Source organism: Myotis yumanensis, unplaced genomic scaffold (genome assembly GCF_028538775.1).
Source record: "Myotis yumanensis isolate MYYU_CA2020_CCGP unplaced genomic scaffold, mMyoYum1.0.hap1 SCAF_2, whole genome shotgun sequence".
Taxonomy (NCBI): domain Eukaryota; kingdom Metazoa; phylum Chordata; class Mammalia; order Chiroptera; family Vespertilionidae; genus Myotis; species Myotis yumanensis.
In genome coordinates this window covers 28,774,337-28,798,019 of record NW_027223753.1, presented here as the reverse complement: position 1 = coordinate 28,798,019, position 23,683 = coordinate 28,774,337, and the positions used below count along the sequence as shown (strand labels likewise).

The window sequence follows — 23,683 nt, the reverse complement described above, 5'->3', positions numbered from 1 at the left end:
CGTAGAGAGGTGAGCACCAATGTCCTTTTAATTTTGTTTCCCAATTTTTGTTATAAACAACATTGCTATGAATAGTATTCATATAAGTAAGTCATTATAAAGTTCCCTGACAATTTCCTCATGTCGCTGGCATAGTGAAAGAAATGTTTTCTTGATATTGCCCTGGCTTGTTGTGTTTATCCCTCTTTATCACCAGACATCTCAACTTGAAATGTATTTGCCTAAACTTCCTTCCCACTACTTCCCCTATTACTAATCTTATAAGCATTTCCATATAGTGGGTACCATGCTAAGTACTAAGGATGCAGAGTAATATATAATTTTACCCTAGAACTCCAGTCTAGAAGGGGTGTCAGACACAAAAACAAAATTGTCACACAGAGTGTTGATGCTATGATAGCTGAAAGTATAGGATGCTGTGAATACACAGAAAGGAGGCACCAAATTAAGCTGAGGGAGTCAGAGAAAGCCATTGTTTTCTAAGAAGGATTTTCTGAGGAGGATTCCTCTTCTATCATTATTGACAGTACGTACCTCTTGATCTTCATTGTAATTATTTGCTTCTAGCATTTAAAAGCCAGAGATGATCCTCTCATTGGTTCATTGATAAGTGATATCTCACCATCATTCAGTTGAAAACATTTTTTCTGTTTTGGTTTTGTATTTAGCCATGATAGGGGCTACAAGTTTCAGTGGATGAGATAGATTATGTCAATAGTCACTCAATATATGTGGTCTGTGAACCTGAAATGTTCATGGGCCCTCAAGGCCATACCCAACCAGAGCCAAAGAACTATGCCTTTTCCTGGTGCTCTGACCTCTTCTGGAATCACTCACTGTCTGCCCCACACCCCTGTATTCTCTGAGCACTGCCTGTTCCCCAAGACATCCACATAAGGACATTGTCATGGTCCCTTTCAGAGCCTGGACAAGATGCCGGAAGTTCCTTTTCCTCCCAACTGTAAGCCAGCAGCACTAGGAGTGTATGTAACAGAGAACACCTTGAGAAGCCATCTTTTTTGGGCGAAGTGGTTAGAGAAGGATTTTTGAAGGAAGTGGTATTTTATCCAAGTCTTAAAGATTTCATAGGACTTAGGCAGTTGAAAAATGATAGGGGTGTTCTAGACAGAGGGAATGTATAAACTAAGAGCATGGGAGCCACAGGACACTCAGAGAACTGCAAGTGTTTCAGCATATCTGGGCCACAGTGTCGTGTCCTAGAATGCTGGGAGACAAGGCTGGAGAAGCTATCCAGGGGCTGGGACCCTTTTACAAGTCGCTCGAAAAGGATTTTCATTACAATCTGAAGAAAATGGGAAATTATTGCCATGTTTTAGACAAGAGTCAAGAGAGTTAACGTGATCAGACTTGCTGTTTGGAGAGACTGTTCTAACCTAACAATGGAAGATGAATTGGAGGAGGGAACTTGGAAACATGAAGGCAGTTAGGAGGCAGTTAGTTACAGTAATTGCTGAAGGCAGTCCCTTAGGGATGGAGAAGAGAGACTTGGTAACACATAGGAAATACAATCAAAGTGTCCCTTCTCTCTTCCCAGAACATCTTGTGTGGCATTTCTCCCTCCACCACCACATCTGATCATGACACCGTTATTCTACCCCTCCAGGACAGGAGCCTGTCATTCCTTCTTGTGGTCAACCCTTGCACCTATTTTGCCTACTGAATTTCTTTGATGATTAACTGGGTGAGGAAGGCTGGGCAGAGGGAAGAATCTGGAATGGCTCCCAGGTTTCTGGCTTTAAAGATAGAAAAAAAAATAGGGATGCCATTCATTGAGATTGGGAACCCAAAAAGAAGAGCAGTTGTTTCTGATTTTGTCAGAAAAGAGGAAAGGGCAGAGGTTGTGAATTTGGTTGTGGACATAATGATTTGAGATGCCTATAGAACACAGAAGGAGAGAGGTGGAGTGATCACGTGCTTGTGTGAGCCTCGAGTCCAGGAAGAAAGATCAAAGCTAGAGCCAGGCAGTGGGAGCTGTCAGCATGTAGAGGAAGCTTTGGCAGTGGGTGAGGCAGTACAGGGTAGGTGTGTAGACTGGGTCCCAGACTGGCAGCCTATAAGCTACATCCATTTTAGGGATGAGTCCATTCTAGCTTGTTATAACCCTGCCACTTCTTGTCTTACATCTGGTCCAACTAATGTATTTATAGTATCTTGTTGGCTCTTGTAGGCATTTGAGGTTATAAGTTTTAGAGGGAGAAGAGAGCAGAAGGACATTACTCTGGGGAATACCAGCTCAAAAGGGATTCATAGGAGGAAAAACTAATGAGGAATAGGAAAGAATGGCCAGAGAGATTGGAGGAAATCATAACAGTATTTTATTCTCTTCAAAATTATGGGAGGCAATGTAGGGAATGTGTAATAAAGTATAAAACGTGGATTCCATTTGATGCAACAATTCCGCTTCTAAATATTTCACATAAGGAAATAATCATATCTGTGCACGCAAGTTATTGTAATATGATGCTTGTTGCAGCATGTTTATAATGGCAAAAAATTGGAAACAACATCAGTGTCTCCTAGTTGAGAATGATTAAGTAAATGTTGCATGTCCATATGATGAAATAATATGTAGTCATTAAAAATGATGATGTCAGACTATATTTACTGACTTGTCCCCACAGTTTTTTTTTTTTTATTAATTTTTCAAGAGCAAGTTAGGGAACAGGACATGTAATTCCATTTATGTGAAATGTCTAGTTATAGAAGGAAATGTCTGGAAGCCTTCACACACAAAGTTTCCAATAGCTAAATCTAGTGGAACTTGCTCTGGGGTCTGTGTCTTTGACCTTTCTGTGGCTAATGACATTGTTAAACTTTCTTGGTTTCTGCTCCTTGTCGTCTTTCCCTGACCTTTGTCCCATAGGCTGGCAATCGGGACTGAAAAGTGGCAGACTCGGTCCTGGGAGAATCCTTTAAAACTGGCAGCTTGTTCGTATCCTAGACACACCCAAAACAGGGCAGATACTGGATAGTTCTCTGGAAAGGAGCGGTTATGGACAGTATTTCCCTGGACCTTAGTCCCTTTGAGTCTACGTAACTCTTTAGGAAAGAAACCCTTCCCAGGGTCTATGGGTACAGGTTTCCTCTCCTTACCCACTTCCCACACCCTCCAGCAAAATTGCCTGGCTATCCCCTCTCTCCCATGCCTTCTGTTCAGTCAAAGGGTTATTTTTAACAGTGTTGTGTATACCATGCTTAAATCCTGGCAAAACACCAGAGCTTTGGAATAGACACCCAAGATAGAAATAGTCTCCCACAACCCCTCTCTTTTTAAAGTTTTTCCTTTTAAAGTGAGAAAACAAGTTCTCTAAACTGTAGGCAGCCCTACCAGTAAAGTCCCCAGACACTAGCATTGAGAGGCTGGACCTGCTGTCACTTTGGGACTTGCTTCAGCCCAGGGGGAAACAGTTTCTGCCACTTTCCTGGACTTGGTGGGTCCAGAATCCGTGTGTCTCTGAATCACAGAGAGCACCTAGTCCAGTGATGGCGAACCTTTTGAGCTCGGCGTGTCAGCATTTTTAAAAACCCTAACTTAACTCTGGTGCCATGTCACATATAGAAATTTTTTTATATTCGCAACCATAGTAAAATAAAGATGGATATTTTTCATATTTATTTTATATATTGAAATGCCATTTAACAAAGAAAAATCAACAAAAAAAAATGAGTTCGCATGTCATAGGTTCGCCATCACTGACCTAGTCCATCCCCCATGCCCAGTAGCCAGAGGCTCTTAACTTCCAGGAGCAGCCCATCCACTTCAAGATACTCAGTAACTGGAGAGTTTTAACTAAGAAAAACCAAACTCTGCCTTCCTTTAACTTCCACCTGTGGGCCTAGTTCCGCTTGCCTGGGACACAGAGCAAGTCTAGTCCCTCCTCTCTGTCAGACTTCAGATTGGAAGCTGGTGATCATGTGCCTTCAGGTCCTCCGTAGCCAGACATCTCTGCTCTGGCAGGCCCTCCCTCTCGTGTGGGTTCTCTTCTGTGGGTCAGGCCCGCTTTACTACTGTTCCTTTAGGAGGCACCCAGAGCGGACTTCCTGCTTCCTCACAGGTGGCCTGCCACACGGTAAGCGTCAGGATAAGCTCTCCTCCCATTTTTTAATGTTCCTCAGAGAGACACTACTTTAGAGTCACGTCACATTGACCGTAGCCTATTCTTGACGTGCTGTTGTCTAGTCCCCATCTCCTTCCTACTCAAGGCTGTGATAGAATTTATGGGCCCAAACCAGGCCTGCCCACGTAGCTGCCTATTCAGAGCTCCTTGGATCATCCTTGGATTTCCAGCATAAGCTGTTTCTTTCCTCTCTGATGATTTCATGATTAAGCCATTCTATCTTTGTCCAAACAGTATTCATAAAACAGAGACCAAGACAAGCCTAGAACAGTCTTGTCACTTACTTGGCAGGCGTGAGCAAAACTGTTCACCAGCTACCAAACTTGCAAACCATCCTGCCATTAGCCCACATTGCTATGGCTCTCTCATACCTCCAGTCATTTTCTACATGCTCTTCAACAGTCCACAGTAATGTCTGAGAGCTCCGTGCACAGATTCCTCCTTTAAGAGAGCACCGCTGACTTCAAAATGAGAAATCTCAGGTTTCAAACCTGGTTTGTCCCCTTCTCACCTAGGACAAATCACTTCAACTCTTTGAATCTCAGTTTCTGCATCTGTAAATTAGGGGAAATACCCATCCTGCTTATTTCAAATGGCTTTTGTGAAGATGAAAGGATTACAGTATAATGAGAAACAGTAGGTAAGAGTAAGCTGATGATAATTCATAAACATTTATTGAAAACCGGAGTGCTTACAAATGCCTGGGGAGGGGGCGTCAGCGCTCAGGGACCTGGGACAACGCAGAATAGGGCTTCTCGGGAGGGTCTTAAAGCAGGGTGAGAATAGTCGGCCTTCGCTAGTCGGGTCTGCTGTCAGGATACGTGCTGAGAGGCCTATCAGGAGGCAAGGCAGATGGGACCTCAGAGTTTGGACCTAGAGATGGAGAATTCCTTGGTGAGAGCTGTGTCTCTGCAGTGGTGGGGGTGGAAGCCAGCTGACCTCAAGCTGATGAGGTGAGGATCTGTGGTCGGTGCATGTGGACTGTTCCCAGGGAGCGTGCCTGTGAAGGGAGAAGAAAGACAGTCTGGAAGCTCGGCGAGCGTGGCCGTGAGGGTAGAGTGGGTGTCTAGACGGCCAGTGGGAAGGATCCTGTACACAGCCAGGAAAAATGGAGCTATAGAGAAGAAGACTGGCATAAATAATGTAACGGGTCCTTAGAACAGCGAGGGCAGGGCTTGGCCTTTGATCTCCAGAAGGGTGCTGAGAGAGAAGCTTGAGGAGGGTGACCATGTTTGTAAGACCACTGTGGGGCGTGGAAGAGACTGCTTACTAAGGCGGCCAAAGACTGTCAGGCAGCAGAGCAGGCCATGTGGGAGACATGACTCTGCAGTGGCTCCAGCTCATGTACGCGCGCGTGTTGTCTCCAGCAGGCTTAGTCCTCCAGGTGTAGGGACAGGGATTCTGAAAGAAGTAACTCCAGACCGGAAATCCCACCCAGGATTAATCGTGCTTCCCAGAGGATTCATCTGTAGGAAACAGCTTCTGTTCCTAAAGTGAGGAGAAAGATGCTGGGAGTTGGGGTAGAGACAGGACTCGGGCCACTCCAGGGGGAGCAGCCATGGCCGGACCCATTGCTGCCAGATGAACAGCTGGCCAAGGACGGTTAGTTCCCAGGAGCCTCCCGGCATGTGGGAGCAGTAGTCTGGTGGGTAGACCACTCTGGCTTCCCTGTGATGAGGTGGCCAAGTCCTTGTCAGGTTGTGCGCTGAACGTGGAGGGGCCCAGAAGAACCCTGGTGGAGAACCCTGGAGAGGGGCTAGGGAAGCAGTCAGGCAGTGTTGCGGCATAGCCTGTGAGACTAAGACAACATGCCCATGGGTGGGGGCTGTTGGAGCTGTGTCGGTGGAGTATATGCAAGGGGCTGGGGTAGGAGGCACAGCAGACCCTGGGCCCTGGATACAAAGATCTGGTCTGAAGACAGTGCTTCTCAGCACCTCACGTCATTCTGGAGCCTTCAGCTTCCTGAGTTAAAGCAAGGTGGCTCACCTCTAACCCGAGGAATCAGCGTCTGAGAGCAGGGCCCAGCCTGGCCCGGCGCTGAGGGAGTCCTGGGGGTGCTGTTGGCAGTTCTTGGTAAGTCAGGTACTACCATCAACCCTACCTCTGACCTGGCACTCCCTTTGGGAGAAGGAGGGCATGGCTGATACCAAAACTGGGAGGGGAGGGAAGGAAGTAAGGAATGGACAGTTATTGAGCAACACGGTGTGCCACAAACTTTGCATGCTTATCTCATTTCATCTGTGAGGTAGAGGTACTATTAGCCCTGTTTTTTATTCATTCATTAAGCAAATATTTATTGAGTGCTTGCTAGGTGTCAGGTGCTCCTGTGTGTGCTGGAAATACAGCTGTGAGCAAAACAGACAAACATCCCTGCCTTTGTGGAGCTCATAATTGGGAAGCAGCCAAACCCAGATATATAAATAAAATATATAGTATATGAGACTGTAGGGAGTGCTAGAGAAAAATAAAGCAGGAATGGGGAATAGAAAGTTGGAGAGGGTAACTGGGAAAGGTGACATTTAAGTATGCTGATACGGGTGTGTGGGGGGTCGGGGAGAGATCCTTCCAGGCAGAAGAAACAGCCAATGCAAAAGCTCTGAGGTAGGATCCACAAACAGAAAAGAAGCCTGTGTTGCTACAAAATAGTAAGAGATGAAATCAGAAAATTAAGAGAAGTCTAAAGCATAAGGACATTGTAGGTCATTATAAGGATGGAGGATTTTGAGCAGAGGTGTTCAAGGATCACTCTGGCTGCTTTGATGAGAATAGACTGTTGTGAGGCAGGGAGTCCAATAGGAAGGAGGCTTTTGTAATAATCTGTGAGAGAGATAGTGATTTGGACCACAGCAGAAGTAGTAGAGGTGGTGAGATATTGTCATGTCCAGGATATATTCTGAAGGTAGAGCTGACGGGTTTGCTGACATCTCAGAAGTGGTTATAAGAGAAAGAGAAGAATGTAGGCTCACTTCAGGAATTTAGCCTTAGCAACTGGAGGAATGAGGTGCCACTTACCATGAAGAAGAAATGACTGCAAGAAGAACCGGTTTTAGGGGGAGTATTAGGAACTCAAGTTTATACGTGCAAAGTTTGAGATGCCTCTTAGACATCCACGTGGAGCGGTCCAGTCTGTGAAGTGAGTGAGTATAGACAGAGAAGAGTAGCGAGGACTGAGGCCTAGGGCATACCCACTCTTAGTGCTGCAGGAGAGGAGAAAACTGCAAAAGAGGAATGCTCAGTGTGATGGTAGGAAAACGTGGTATTCTGGAAACCAAATTAAGGAAGTATTTCAAGAGGAGTAATGATGTAATATGTTGCTGCTAGGTAGGGTGATCATATAAGTTATTGTCCAAACTCGACACTTTTGAGAGTAAAAGTGGACATTATTAAAAATTGCTTCAGGATAAAGCACATAAACCAACATCGTCCCAGGCAAATCAGAGTGTTGTATGGTTGCTTTACTGATAAGTCAATAAGAATTGGCCATTGGGGAATAATCCTCGGCCATAAAAGAGAATGAAATCTTACCTTTTGCAGTAGCATGGATGAACCTAGAAGGTTTTATACTAAGTGAAATAAGTCAGTCAGAGAAAGACAAATACCATATGATTTCCCTTCAATGTGAAATCTAAAGAACAAAATAAGTGAACAAACAAAACAGACTCATAGATACAGAGAACAGACTGGTGGTTGCCAGAGGGAAGGGGTGTTGGGGGACTGGGTGAAAAAGTTGAAGGAATTGAGAAGTACAGATTGATAGTTATAGAACAGTCATGGGGATGTGAAGTACAGCATAGGAAATATAGTCAATAATATTGTAATAACTATTATGGTGCCAGGTGGGTACTGGAAATATCAGGGGAACACTTTGTAAAGTATATGATTGTCTAACCACTATGCTGTACACCTGAAACTAATACAAAATAATAGTGAATGTAAACTTTAATTGAAGAAAAAATATTTTTTGTTTTTCAGATAATCCAGTTAAGGGCAGTTAAAGTGTCTATGCTATAGTCTTCCCAACCCAGCAACATATTGTAGGTGGGAAAATCATTTTCAGAGAGACACCGTAGTAAATTTTTCCAGCAGCGAATACATACAATGCAGTGGGGAAAGTGAGACAGTAAATAAGAAAGGAGCTAAGGAAGCCCGTGTGTGCTGTCACTGTTTGGAGATACCAAAAACCTAACAAAGCACGTCATGATGAGTTTGCTCTCCTTTCCAAGTGCATAACTACACCCTTGGATGCTCTTGTTTTCTGTTGCTATTGTACTTTCCTCTATTTCTGTGTTTCCTTCTGTTAGTTGCTTTAAGTTATTATACTAGACGTAAGATTGGTTTTAAAGCTTTCTCTGGTATATTCATAAAAAGTATGAGATGGGTGTATCATGAGAAACTGATAACAGAGTTTGAACAGGACTCTCTCATCTGGTCCCTTCCATGATGCTTGTCATTTTATACAAAGCATCTGTTAATCTGATAATGTTTTAAACGATATTTTAAAGAAATAAGTTTCATTTCAGAATGAGGATGGTTGGATCCAACTGGATCATCCTCACTGTAGGGTTTGAATATAGAGAATATTTCATTTTAAAAAAATTGGCCATTGGATTTAGCAACATGAAAATCATTGGTGACCTTAAGTGATTAATTTAGGAGTCACAATGGATTTGTGAGGAAAGAGAGAAGAACAGTCAGCAATGGCAAGTGTAGATAACTCTTCCAGGGCGTGTCTCAGTGAAGAGAAAGAGATGTGTGGTGGCTGAGTTGAGGAGGCAGGTGTTTAGGTTATCATTGTGCTGTTCTTCCAGCTCTTCTGTGTGTTTGAGGTTTTTTCATAATATAGGGTAGAAAAAGTGAAAAATTTAAAGCTTTAATGAAATGGAGTGTTTAATATGAGAAAAATAACACATTTGCATGCTAATGGGAAGGATAAGGTCCTGGGAGCAAACGTTCGCCTTAGTTACAAGTCTAAGCAGTTTAAATAAGCAATTTAAATAGAAAGGAAAGTAGAGAATGTAGTCACAATGCAGGCAAGTAGTGGTGTGGAGCGTGTAGAAGTTGTGTTCTGATTGTTTCCGTTATGTCAGTGCAGTGGTAAGTGAAGTCATCTATTGAAATAAGAAGGAAGGAGGTGTTGGAAATGTGAAGAAAAAGGAGAAAGTATGAATAGTTTTCTAAGAGCATGGGAGAATAACTGGGCTAGTAGCATATGGTACAATTTCCAGATAGCATTAAGGGCCTCACTCACTTGAAATTTTTTTTAATGTTTTTTATTGATTTCAGAGAGGAAGGGAAAGGGAGATATAGATAGAAACATCAGTGATGAGAGAGAATCATTAATCAGCTGCCCCCTGCACACCCCCACACTGGGGATCAAACCTGCAACCCCCTCCTCTGATCAGGAATTGAACCGTTGACCTCCCAGTTCATAGGTCGATGCTCAACTACTAAGCCACACCTGCTGGACTCACTTTAATTTTTTAAAGAAAATTTTTTCTGGCTTTATTGAGATATTTAAAAATTAAGGTATAATTGCTATGTAAAGTTATATTAGTTTCAGGTGTACAACATGATTCAATCCTTGTATACGTTGTGAAATTATCACAGTAAGTCTAGTTAACATTCATCACCATACAGTTATAGAATTCTTTATATAGATTTTTTTCTTATGCTAAGAACTATAACTGGAAGTTTGTACCTTTTGATTCCCTTCACTCCCACCCCTGCCTCTGGCAACCACCAGTCTGTTCTCTATATCTATGAGTTTGGGGTTTTGTTTGTTTGTTTTTAAGATTCCACATATAAGTGAGATCATATGGTATTTATCTTACTGTCTGAGGTATTTCACTTAGCATATTGCCCTCAAGGTCTATCCACGTTGTCACAAATGGCAAGATTTAATTATTTTTTATGGCTGAATAGGATTCCTGTGTGTGTGTGTGTGTGTGTGTGTGTGTGTGTGTGACGTTTTCTTTATTCACTCACTCATCAATGGACACTTAGGTTGTTTTCATATCTTTCACTTGAATCTAAGGTGAGATGAAGGAGCATGTGTTTTTCTCTAGCCAGCTGCATTTTTCTGTGCAGGTATATGCCCAGAGTAGGTAGGAAATTGAATTTAACCAGAGTTGTGTTTTAACCAAGTGAGAGAGGAACAAACAAGTTGATGAACGCAAGGAAGTGATTGTAATGATTCATTTGGAATTCAAGGTGGGTAAGAATTGCAGTAAGAACATAAGGAAAGATGAGGGACTGTTGAAGTTTAGCTGCAAGAGCAGGTGAGCTATCAATATATGGATAGGTGAAGGCAGTCAGACTGGGAGATTGAGATTGAGATTGAGATTAGAGAAGGTTTTGGTTATTAGTAATGACCTGGTCTAGGATATAATTGAGGAATAAATAGCTGAGGTAGGGTAGAGAATAAGATCCCTGAAGGGGCAGGTGGTGGTAAAGGCAGATCTGCCTTGGAGTTACCAATTTCTAGGTATAGAAGGAAGCTCGTCTCTCCTATTTCCTGCTTTTTGAGGAAGGAATACACCAAAAATATTGAGACTGGTGATCATTGCTTCCAAATTTCTCTTCTTCACTTTTTTTTACTGAGGGGAGAGGGACCTGCCAAGGAAGGTGGTGCTGGACTTTGCCAAACACTGGGATCTATATCCATAGACTGGCAGAGATCAGAAAGGCAGCTAAGGTCATAGAGCAGAGCCTGGGGGACAAAAGCCAGTCAAGCATCAGAATTGAGTCTTGGTTGTCAGGTGTGAGTGATTAGGTCACAGAAGCCCTCATAAGGTACTGAGGGCAGGAAAGGCTAGGGATTGGAGCCTAAGTCAGTAATAACAATAATATGGTGCTTATGAAGATCTTCCAAGGAAGGAACAAGATGGGAGGGGGCTTGTTTGTTTCCAGAATCCTTCACTACTAGACATAGGCATAGGCAGTGTCAAGGGAAGATGCCTAGAATAACCTATAGCAAGTCTCTGGTCCTCTTCCTGGTGGTGAGTTGGATGGCCACGGGATGTGGAGTATGGCAAGGAGCTCAGAGTGGATGGGTGTGAAAGAGGAAATTGAATGTCACAGCTCAGGGGTTTAAGGCTGTGGCAGGTCCCTGTCCCATGTGCAGGGCCCATTGTTGTGGCTATTTATTCACTTGTCCATTGATTCTCTACAGTATGCTACGTGCAATTCTAAGCATTAGGGATGTGATAATAAAGATAAGACACAGTGATAAGACCATCTCAAAGTGACTCTTAGCTTGTCATGAGTTTAGATATAGGACCTTTTGGGTTGGCAGGGGCCAGGACATCTGTGTAGAAATGAGAAATGGCCAAAGTGGTGGAAGTAGCAGCATCTGAGTTTTTCCAGGGGCTGGAATTTTTATTGTAGGACAATTCTTCCTCTACATCTTAAAAATAGGACTATACCAGTAGGGTTCCCATCTACCACTAGCTTGACCCATTCTATTTGGCAGTTCATCTGGTATTTGGGGAAACAGAATTCGGCTCCTGCAGCCTCACCCAAAATTTCCAAAGTCAAGAAAAATCTGGAGCCCCTGGACTAAAGAAGGTAGCTGGAGTATTTCCTGTAGGAACAGAGTGCCCAGCTAGGGAAATTCCAAGGCCAGTCTTCAGTAATGCATTGCTCACTGGGGCGGTGAAGAGGTGTGTGATGTAATCCACCTAGGTGGTTCAAGGGCTTCAGACTTCCCTGGCCAACGCAGTAGACACACCCTTCACACTTCCCTACAGAGAGAAGCAGTTAGGCCACACTCAGGCTCCAGAGGCAGTGAACAGCCAGATGGTTTGTCCCGTAGTCTGTGACTTGGGTACTCTTTGTTGGAAAAAAAATAAAACGGAGAAAGAATAGGTTTAGGGGAAGATAATGGACTTCTTTTAAAAAAATATTTTGAGCTAGCATGCCAGTAAGACACGGGGCAAGATGGTCCAGATGCAGTTGTGTATGTAATCCTTAAACTCAGAATATAGGCCTGAGTTTGATAGGAAGACTTAGCAGCCACCAATTGGTCATATGCATCTGAATGTTTGGAACTTGAACCCTCCTGAAACAGTCATATTTTTCAGTCTTTTTTTTTTTTTTCAGTCCTTCCTGGGACTGTACACAGTGGTGGGATACAGAGCAGATGGTGGTCAGCCACGACTGCCCTTGTGCCCTTCACTAGGGCTGTCTTCCTCAACCCTCTCCTCTGAAGGCAGGTGGTCTTATCTGACAGGTCAGTTTCTGCTCATTCACTGACATTCTGTCTCATTCCTAAGCAGAGGAAAAATATGGCCTTCCCCTTTCTCTGGAAATTCTATTTACCTATGAGGCTCAGAAAATAATATAACTGTATTAGTTTCCTGTCGCTCTGTAACAAATTATTCTCTCACGGTTCTGGATGGCAGAAGTCAAAAGCAGCATCCTCAGACTGAAATCAAGGTCAGCAGGACCATGCTCCCTCTGGATGCTTTGGGAGGGTATCTGTTCCTTGCCTCTTTCAGCTTCTGGTGGCTGCTGGCATTCCTTGGCTTGTGGCTGCATCACTCTAGTCTCTGCTCCTATGTCTACATTGCCTTTCCTTCTTTATGTGGTAAAATCTCCCTCTGCGTCTCTCTCCTAAGGACACTTGTGAATGCATTTAGGGTCCACTTGGATAATCCAGGGTAATCTCCTTATCTCAGATTCCTTCTTTATGAAGCTTATATTCTAACAGGTAAACACACACAATAAACAACTAATAAGTAAATTGTCTAGTAAATTAGAGGAAGATAATACTTAGAGGGAAAGAAAGAGTATGGCAAGGTGATTGGAGCAGGTTGCAGTGTTAGATAGGATGATCAGAGTTCACCTCTTGGGAAAGGTGAAGTCTCAGTAAAGACTAGAAGGAGGTGAGTGAGTAAGCCAAATGATTATCTGGAAGAAGAATATTTCAGTACAGACTGCGTGACTCAGTGGTTGAGCGTCGACCTATGAACCAGGAGGTCAAGGTTTGATTCCCAGTCAGAGCACATGTGTGGATCGTGGGCTCGATCCCTGGTGGGGGTCATGCAGGAGGCAGCCGATCAATGATTCTCTCTCATCATTGATGTTTCTATCTCTCTCTCCCTCCCCCTTCCTCTCTGAAATAAATAAAAATATATTTTTTAAGAAAAGAATATTCCAGGCAGAGGAAACAGTTCAAGTAAAGACCCGAAGGCAGGGAGGAGTGTGGTGACTGATAAAGTGAGCAGGGGAGAGTAGTAGGAGATGAAATTAAAGAAGGAACGGGGAGTGGGGTGTCAGGTTCATGGATGGCCTTATAGGCCATTGTAAGGACTTGACGCTTTACTCTGATTGAGACAGGAAGGCATTGCACGTGTGGAAAGATTGATCTTTGATAGAAAAATGGGCAGTTTCTCAGTTTTATCAAGAAGGAAGGAGGAGGAAGTAAGTAGATGCAGGTAGTTTGCAGACTGGGTATAAGATAGACTAATCTCACTTAGCACGTATTTGTTCAGCACAGTTCTAGGTCCTGAGGAATATGGCAATGAACAAATTAGGCAGGTCCTATTCACATAGAACTTACATTCTCCATATTATCATAGAGAACCTAGTACACAGAGACTAAGCAAATGAACAAGATTATGTTAAATAGTGCTAAATGTTGATGAAGGAAATAAAATGAGTGATATTGACAGGAGGAGGAAACCCACATTCAACACAGGAACTAGAGAAGACCGCTCAGAGGAGGTGACATTTGAACAGAGATCTGAATGAAAACAAAGAGCCAGCCTTGGAGAGATCCAGAGGTGTTCTGGAAAGGTCTGGGTGCAGAAAAAAAAAGTTGGTAGTATTCAAGGACTGGACAGAAGTCTGGTATACAGGAGAGGACCTGAAATGAGGTGAGAGGTAGGTAAGGATTAGGCCATGTAACCTGTTGTTTGGTTTTATTCAGAGGGCAGTGAGAAGGTTTTAAGCAGAGGAATGGCACAATATGGTTGATGATTTAGGAGCACCATTCTGACCTTTCTAGATAATGGATTGAGGGGCAAGAGTAGAAGCTGGCCACTGACCATTGCAATAGTTAAGAAGTTATTATTTGAGCCCTGCCAGGTAGCTCAGTTGGTTAGAGCACCATCCCGATACACCAAGGTTGCGGGTTCGATCCCCTGACCAAGAATCAACCAATGAATGCATAAATAAATGGAACAACAAATCAATCTCTTTTCACTTCCCGCAAATAAATTTTTTAAAATTAAGGGGAAAAAAGGTGATGAATTGGATCTGGGTGGTAGCAGTGAAAATAGAGATAAGTAGATGGATTTAAAATATATTTAGAGATTAACAGGATTTGCTGATGAATTGGATGAAAGGCAGCCAAGAAAAAGAGATGAGTCAAGAATGACTCCCGTTGGTTTATTTGTGAAATAGGTGTTCCTCTTTGTAAAATGTGATGATCCTGGGCTAATGGGTAAAAAGAAAAAGAATGACTCCTGGGTTTTGCTTGATCAACTACATTAGCCCAGCCTTGCCTTCCTCACCATCAGAGCCAGAACCTCCACCCCTACACATGGTCCTGTGCACCATTGGTATTCTTCCCATTTCTTCGAGTCTCCATCACACTCCTGTCCTTACAACTAATCTCGCACAGCAGTGCCCACCAGTGAAATCTATCCAGCCACCTTTTTTGCTTCTGGGCTGCTGAACTGTTAACAGAGACATACAAACATTTGCATTGTTATGAATTGTAATGTAAATATCTGATATGCAGGATGGTCTTAAGCGACCTCTGTGAAAGGGTCTTTTAACCGCCAAAGGGGTCGCGACCCACAGGTTGAGAACTGCTGCTCTATAGCTTCATGGTGTCCAGCCTCTGCCAAGTACTCATCACTGCTCAGCAGTCCTTGTCCCTGGCTGACTTAGCATGGTGACTGTTGCAAACCTTTGCCATTCATAAATTACTACAGTTCACACTCCAACCTCTAACCCCAGAGATTTCCCAGAGAAAAGGGGCAATCTGGTGAGCATCCTCTCAGGTTCCTCCTTTCTCTAAACACACCTACCAGAGTAGCCATCTCCACATCCTCCCTCTTTGTTCCAGGGAAAAGGCATCCTGCCTTCCGTGTCCCTCCACTCACATTCTGGCTCGTCACCGCCACTCCTTGGAGCCTCACTCTGCTGTTACCTCTGTCTCTTGTACCCCTCCCCCTTCTCTGCTTGTCTTCATCGCACCGGAATACAAACATGCTCCATTCTCCCTTCTCCCACTCCAGTCTCCAGCTACCATTCCATTTTCTTCCTTTCCTCCACCACCAGTTTCTTTAGAAATTGTCTGATCTCTCTTGAATGCTTACTTTCTCACTTCTCTTTCTCCTCAACACCCTTCACTCTGGTTCTGTCACCTCTCCGCCCCTGATATATGCTCCCTAAGGGGCCAGTGATTTTAATACATTCCCAAAAGCAATGGGATAAATAAAAATATGGATGTAAATTGTGTCAATCCATGAGAATATTATGAGAGTGAAAAAAGATAATGTGCATAGAGCACTTAGAACAGTATCTAGAACAGTGATGGCGAACCTTTTGAGCTCGGCGTGTCAGCATTTTGAAAAACCCTAACTTAACTCTGGTGCCGTGTCACATATAGAAATGTTTTGATATTTGCAACCATAGTAAAACAAAGACTTATATTTTTCATATTTATTTTATATATTGAAATGCCATTTAACAAAGAAAAATCAACCCAAAAAATGAGTTCGCGTGTCATAGGTTCGCCATCACTGGTCTGGAACACAGTAAGAGCTCAATACCTATAAATTACTGTTGTTATTATTGTTACTGTGGCATACATCATATATTTCACAATTGCCTCTGTATTTGGCTGCCTTGACCATTATCTGTGAAAGCAGGGACTCAGAGCTGTTTATTGTCATATTTTAAAAAACCAGCACAGTGCCAGGGATAAGCTGGGCTTACCACATATTAGAGAGATGAATGATGGGCACTGGAGACAGATGGGACCGTGCCCCTGGGCTTTGGGTTCTACAGCCTCTGTCGACAGTCCAGCTATCATCCAGGCTCTCCGTGGGGGAGGGGCACTTGCCTCTCACAGCATCTTCTCAGCTCATAGTCCTCTCTTCCACCTCCCTTCCCTCCCCTTACTAGGAAGTTTGGGCCCCTTCCCTTCCTCCTCTGTCCACACTCGGTACAGGCTGTCAGCAGTCGGTGGGAGCCCTGTCAGTGGGAGCCGAGGCACTGCCCCCTCGAGGGCCTCTGTCTCAGCCTCTCCATTCCTCCTTCAGCACAGGCCTCCCTGCCTGTCATACATGTTATGCATGTGGCTCCAGCCTGTCTGGACACAGATGGGGCCACAGTCCCTAAGCAGGCAGTGGGGCAGCAGCTGGCAGTATTTCTGACCTGGAAGGGGTTTGCTCTGAAACAGTAGAGATATCATTGGAAGCCTGGCCCTTTGAGCAGGGAATTCAAAGTGAAGAGGCACACAAAGGCAGCCCCCGACCCCCAGACCTCCACAGTTGAGCAGAAATTTGGCCACACTATGGAGCCTGTCACCCTGAGCTGCTCCTCCCTCTTCCAGCCAACTGGCATTTACCGAGCACCTGCTGTGTGCTTGGCTGTGTGCTAGGGGTGGAAGCAGATGGGTGTATCAGTGTGTGGCAAGCACTGTGAGGACGGAGTGCGTGAAGAAGAGTGGAGACCTGAGGAGGGCTTAGTCAGCCCCCTGTGACCCAGGAAGACTCCTACCTGTAGAGATGCTGGAGTCCTTTGAAGAATGGGCAGAAACGCAGCATGTGGATGAGAAGGGAGGAGAATTCCAGGCAAAGGGAACAGCGAGTGTAAAGGAGTGTTAAGAAGCTGGCAGAGTCCTGAATCTCTAGTAGTTGGATATGGCTAGAGCTTAGGGAAAGGGAGCAGAGAAAAGGGGGCGTCTGAGGAAGGAGAGGTGCCACACCACAGGTGCCGGACTGGGAGGTGAAACGTTGTCCTCTAGTAGCAGGAGCAGTTGGTAGAAACCCTTACAAAACTGTTAAGTTCAGGGCTAAACTATCTGAATCTAGGACTCAGTGTCTTTCTCCCCATATCTTGGCTCTGCTTTTCTCCCGGTTTCACTGTTGTGTAGGCGGTTTCTCTGTGTACTCACAGAGGATGGCCTCAGCAGTTTCAGGCCCAGGCGTGGCAAATTTTTTCCCTAACGGTCCAGATAGTAGGTATTTTCAGCTTTGCAGGTCACAACTACTCAGTTCTGCTGTTGTAGCATTAAATGAAGCAGCCATAGGTAAAATGAATGTGTGTGGCTGTGCTTTAATAAGACTTGATTTATAAAAACAGGCAGCTGGCCTATGGACTGTAGTTTGCACAAGCCCTGTTCTAGGCTTACATGATCTGTACAGCTCACTATCTCAGAAAAATAGAGAGACTCCCACATCCCCCATTGCCCAAATAGTAAATCTCAGAGAAGAATTGGATTTGTTCCGCTTGGGTCAGGTGTCCATTGTTGAGCCAATTGCTATGGTTCCGAAGGCCGAAGTATCTTGATTGGCTAGCCTGGGACATATGCGCATCCCAGTAGTAGTGGTGGGGTCAGCTCAACTGGGACCATATGGAATGAAAACTGGGATGCACTTACAGAGAAGGGGAAAGAAATGCAGATATCCACTGCAGTGTGTCAACAAGAAAGAGGATGAACTGAGTGCCCCAAGTTACCAGCCTTGATCCAGCTTGAAATTGGTCCTGACACAGTCTCAGGGCACCACGCCAACCCCGACAGCGCTGATGGCACGCCCTGCCCTGGCTTTTCCCTCTGTGCAGAGTTTGTGCCTCCTCTGCTGCTTGATTTACACCCAGTCAGAACGCACTTGCCCACTCACTCCTTCACACTTTGCTCCACCCGCCTGGGTGGGACTAGGGGGCAGATTCACCGGGAGGGGGTGCCTGGCAGAAGCTCCTCTGCCCTGGGCGGGTGCTGCTTCACTCTGTCCAGCCTCAGCAGTCTCTTTCCTTGTCTTGATGAGAAGGTTCTCTTCTCCATTGTGCCTTCGCCTACACTACCCTTGTCCTTGAATACCCTTCCCAACATTATCCACAGCTCACATTTACCTGTCTTTCAAGGCTCAGGTCTGTCTTGTCATCTCCTTCGAGATTCTCCTATACCCCTAAGTTTGTGTAAGGCCTTTGAATCCCTACCTATTCCAGAACACAGGATGTGCAGCCGTTTTATGATTATTTGTTTACCTGTGTCTACCATCAGCTCCTTAAGGGAAGGTCCACGGCTGATTGGCCTTTAGGTCCCCAGCCAGCACTCAGCACGGGACCTGGCACTGAGTAAGCAAGTCGTTTTGGACGGGGCAGGAGCTTCGTGCTCATGGTTGGAATGGTACTTGGGGTGATGCCTGCAGTTTGTCTCCTCTGCCTTTGGGCTGCTTCCCCTGGACATATGCCCACCTGCCCTCCAGAGCTACCATCCTTTCTCCTCAGACGCCTGCTGTCCCATGCGATTCATTTAGGTGGTCGGCGGGGGGGAGTGGCAGCAAGGCATTAAGCTTGACAAAGCATTTAGAAAGTGCTCACTTTGCTTGCTTGTTTGCTTGCTTGGACATGCACCAAGGTCTTACTGTGCAGGGCTGTTTATGGTGGGGCTGCCGTAGCAAGATCCCAAATAAGACCAAGGTAGATTCTAGAAACCTCTGACCCTCTGCTTTGTCCACCTGCCACTTCCCAGAGCAGGTTCTAGGAAGATGGATCTGTGGGGTTTGGCTTTTACCCCATTGAATGACAGTCTCATTTTTGGAGGGACCAAGGCCTATGGCTGAATCTAATAGGCTAATTGCTGTGGCCCTGTTCTCAGGACCCACTGCTGGGCTCTGCCTTCCCTTTGTCTCTTGGGCGTCTTGGGCTGCTCACACTTACTAGGCACAGTGGCTAGAGGGCTAGAGGCTCTGCAGGCTCTGAGCCGCCTCATGGGGGCTGAATAAAACATAGTGGAGACACTAGAGGAAGAGCATGGTGGCTAGAGGGCTGGCCACTCAAGCAAACAGGCACAGATGGAGAGCTGGCGCTGTGTTGCCCTAATACAGCAAACCCACATCTGGAGGCACCTTTTTCAGTTGAGTTGGTGGGATGAAGACCTTACTGTGAGGCTGCTGGTGCCCACACGCAACTAGTCCCCAACCTCTACTAAGACCCAGTCAGCTTTCCTGCTGCTCTCTGGGTACAGGCTGGTGTCCTGGGCCTTGGGGAATGGTTTAGGTCGATGAGCTAGAGCTGGAGACAGCACCTTCTACACAGCACCTCAGCCTTACCATTGGGCACTAAGTGAGTGGTCAGAGTCTGTAGGTTCTATGGGCAGGTCAGCCTCTTGGGTCCTGGGATCCCAGCCTGGCTGTGAGAGGCACGGGGCTAGACCCACCCACAGCACATGCCTTTCTAAAGCTCCAAGTCCCCAAACTACTATGCTCTAGGATCTAGGGGAAAAGACAGGCAGGTCCCAGTGCTACTTCCGTCTTCTCCTTCCCCTGTTCCTTCTCACGCACTCACACACACCCTCCTGAAACCTAATCCTGGGGCTGCCTCTCGTGCTGGTGCTCTCCCCAGGGCTGGCGGGCTGGGGCCTGCCTACTGGAGCCTGCCCCACCCTGCCCTGTTACCCCCTAGGCCAGGGCCAGCAGGTCAGGCATCCCACACCCCGCTAGTCTGACCAGTCATTCTGCACCTCAGGGGCCACCTCCGCCCTCACCAGGCTCCCAAACTGGCACCCTAGCCTGGACAGAAGCCCCTGGATTCTATTCCAGGTGCAGCGTGAGGCTCTGCCCAGGCCACCTGCAGAATTAACACAAACACACACACATACGCCACCTCTACCATCACCCCACCCCATTTCCTGTTGTTTACTGCCAGGCTCCGCTTCCAAGGCTCTGCAGGCTCTGAGCCACCCCATGGGGGCTGAACAAAACGGAGTGGAAACACTAGAGGGAGAGTACAGGCCTCTCTGCGGGAGTCAGGCAAGACTGTCCCGAGGACGTAGCATTTGGACTTAAAGAAGGGATTTTCCATGCAAAGAGACAGGGAAAGGTTTATCCTTGTACCTTTGATTTTTGGAGGGTTGATTTGTGACAGATTACCAGCAACTTATGGTTATTTGGCCTATTGTGAATTAGGAGAAAGTTGTGTCCATTTGCGTAGCAGTGTTTTTATGATATTATAAAGTAAAAAAATAATAATAATAATCTACAGAGCTTTTTAAAAAACAATACGGGCCGTAACCGGTTTGGCTCAGTGGATAGAGCGTCGGCCTGCAGACTGAAAGGTCCCAGGTTCGATTCCAGTCAAGGGCATGTACCTTGGTTGCAGGCACATCCCCAGTAGGAGGTGTGCAGGAGGCAGCTGATCGATGTTTCTAGCACTCTATCTCTCTCCCTTCCTCTCTGTAAAAAATCAATAAAATATATATTAAAAAAAATATATGGGAAAAGGAAAATCAGTGCAGATGTATACCAAAAAGTTAATTGTCTCTGTATTGTAGAATTGTGGATATTTTTCATTAAGTTTGTGTGTGCGTGCACCTATCTGTATATTTCTCCAAAATTACCATGTAAGTGACATTAAAAATGAGGGGATTTTAGCCCTGGCTGGTGTGGCTCGGTTGGTTAGGTGGCAGTCATCCTGTGCACCAAAAGGTTCGATTCCAGGTCAGGGCACATGCCCTGATTGCCTGCTTGATCCCCCAGTAGGGGGCGTGCAGGAGGCAGCCAGTGGATGTTTCTTTCTCTCTTCCTTCCTCTCTCTAAAAATCAATTTGTCAAACTACAATGGGAAGGCTGGGGAGTGTTGGGTGGGAGAGGTAAGAGATCAACCTGAAGGACTTGTATGCAGGCATATAAGCATAACCAATGGACACAAGACACTGGGGGGCGGGGTGAGGGCATGGGAGGGGGTAGGCAGGAGGGGGGGAGGTCAATGGGGGGGGAAAGGAGACATATGTACTATCTGTAATACTTTAAACAATAAAAAAAATCTTTTTTTTTTAAAGGTGTTATTTTTTTTTTTTAAGTGAAAATTAGCATCATGAACTTTCTTATCAGCTGAAAAAGAGGGAAGGGAGATGAAAAAAATTGGCTAGATCTTAGGAGATTTCATTAGCACATGACATCCAGTACATATTGGAAGCAGATAAAATCCTGTCCAAGCCTGACTGAGAAACTTTGTAAAACTTTTGTCAGCTGAGCTCCAACACAGAAGGAGAGGTTCTTGCTGTAGGCTTTTCCAGGGACCTTGTTTCCTTTGCTCTTACTCATGGACTCTGGCCAGGATCCTCCGTGCCTCTAGTGTAGCATCAGATCTATCCATCCTTCAGGTTTTATAGGCTAGGTGTGAGAAACACGCGTGACCCTTGGCACAGAGGGGAGTGTGCTAACTCAGAAGTGCAAAGGAAAGCTGCGGCGCGGGGTGGGCTGTCCATGCTATCAAGTGTGACCACGTCTTCCCAGCGGCGAGACGGAGCAGGAGTGAAAGTTTTCTGCCTCTTTCAGATTCACTTCAAAATCTCTAATATTAGACGTCCAAGCGGTGCTGATAGAATTTCCCCTGGGCGTGGAGATTATCCTGGTGTTAGTGATGGTGGGAATAGGAAATGCGAACTTGAGTTAGAGAACTTGGGAGGGTAAGTTCCAGCTTCTGAGCTTACAGGGCCGGGCCTCTTCTCCAGTCTTCAGTTTTTCAGTGGCTGATTCAGTTGAACCGGAAACAAAGAGACAGAGCCACCAAGGCCTAGGCCTCCACACATTCACTCTTGGCCAGGGAGGCCCTCAGCCCGCCCCCCCAACGAGACTCGGCACATAGTAGATGCCCAGACGCCGGCCACCTTCCAGGCTGCTGGGTGCCCTGAGAAAGGCCTCGCCGCCGGGGTGCTGGGCTCCATGTGAAGCCGAGCTGTCCACGCATCTCTGAGGAGCTTGTTCCTCCTGTGCCTTCGCACTCTGCCCTCGCTCCCTCCGCATCCTGTGTGGCCATCTCGTCCTCCCGGCCTGCACCCTGCCTGCCCACTCTCTGCTTTCCCAGGAAAGGGGAAACTCGCCTTTTCCCTTCCCCTCAACTCAGCATCACTTCCCCCTTCCTCCGTTCTCTTCCCTCCCATCTTCCCTCCAGGCCAAGTCACCCCTCTCCGTAAGCTCCGTGACAGTCCCTCGCCTCCCGAGGAGCTTTGTGTTCCCGCTGTCCTTCTCTCTGCCAGCAAATGTGCTCAGGCTCCTGCTTGTCTGCAGCCTCCCAGCCTCCGGGTCCTGCCGTTTTTCTCTTCTCTTCCAAATCTCTGCCTCCTGTGGCTGTGCACCAGCTCTGCCCACTCGTCATGAGCTCCCCTTCCTCCGCACCCTGGGTGGCCCACCTCTCAGGATTCTCTCCAGGGTTCTGTCTCCCTGCACTGGCTGTTTTGGGTTCTTTTCCTGCTCCATGGGACAGTGCCTCCTCTCTGTGTTCCCAGATCGCAGGAACAGTGTGGGCAGCAGTGACTGTTTGATGAGGGGCATGCCTGGACAACCTGCCAGGGAGCTTCCAGCTCAGAAATGCTGATCCCTGATGAGGGGTCTGGGCTCTCCACTCCTGTAGCTGGCCACGTCGGACTGGCCGGACCTGCTCCTTTAGACTCAGGCTCTGCTGAACACGATCTGTCAGACCCACACAGCAGCTACCCAGTGAGCAGGCGGGGGTAGGAAGGGTATGCTGAGGTGTGAATGGTGGCTTCCAGCAGAGCCATTGGCAAGACACATGTACAGAAGAGCCAGCCAGCACTCCAGCCTGTTGCATTTGGGAATCCTCAACAGCCCTGTTGTATTCCAGGTTCTCCAAGCCAGCACCCATGTTCCTGGATGACTCTTTCCGCAAGTGGGCAAGGATCCGAGAATTTGTGCCGCCTTTTGGGATCAAAGGCCAAGGTATGTTGAGAACCCTGACCCATTCTACGTTGACATCTCATCTTCCAGACTGTCTCCCTACATTTCAGGCAGGGCTGTATCCTCAGAAGTGCCTGTGCTGGGGGTCCACCCCCTCCCCTTCTCTGAACAATGCTGTACATTCTCTTCCTCTTTCCCTTCCTGCCTTTTTTTCTTACTTCTTTAATGGAATATTTACTCAGAGCCCAGCACTTTGTCGGGGCTAGGTATACAACAGTGGAGTCGACAGATAGGGTCCCTGCCTTCAGAAGCTTCAGGCTGGTGGAGAGAAGACATTCAGAGTGAAGGACAGTAAGGGGTCTGATGAGGGAAGAACATGGTGCTGTGAAAAGGTGGTGCCAGAGATATTGGCGCTAGAGAACTAGGTATAAGATGGAAAATCCCAGAGAAAATGGAGGCCATCCCTCACAAATGCCCCTGGGCTCCTCCATCACCCCTCCCGATGTTTTTCACCTAGTCCCTGCCCAGGCCTTTCCTGTCCTGCCCAAAGCCCGTCTTTCCCCTATAGTCTCAGAACTGTGCTTCCATTGCCGTGGGGTCCGCACTCGTGCGGTCCTCTCCTAACTTAGACTTTCCCATCCTGATAGTAACAGTTCCATTTCTGTG

General features: G+C 46.2%; 1 protein-coding gene across 2 annotated transcripts in view; it reads left to right on the top strand.

Moving 5' to 3' along the window:
* The window catches only part of ST3GAL3 (ST3 beta-galactoside alpha-2,3-sialyltransferase 3), a 175,381-nt gene that overhangs the window by 125,634 nt on the left and 26,064 nt on the right, over positions 1 to 23,683 (top strand). For both annotated transcript variants that reach the window (XM_070404942.1, XM_070404941.1), the window contains one exon: positions 22,965 to 23,059. In XM_070404942.1, the coding sequence (XP_070261043.1) occupies positions 22,965 to 23,059 (95 nt within the window). The remainder of the gene's footprint in view (positions 1 to 22,964; positions 23,060 to 23,683) is intronic.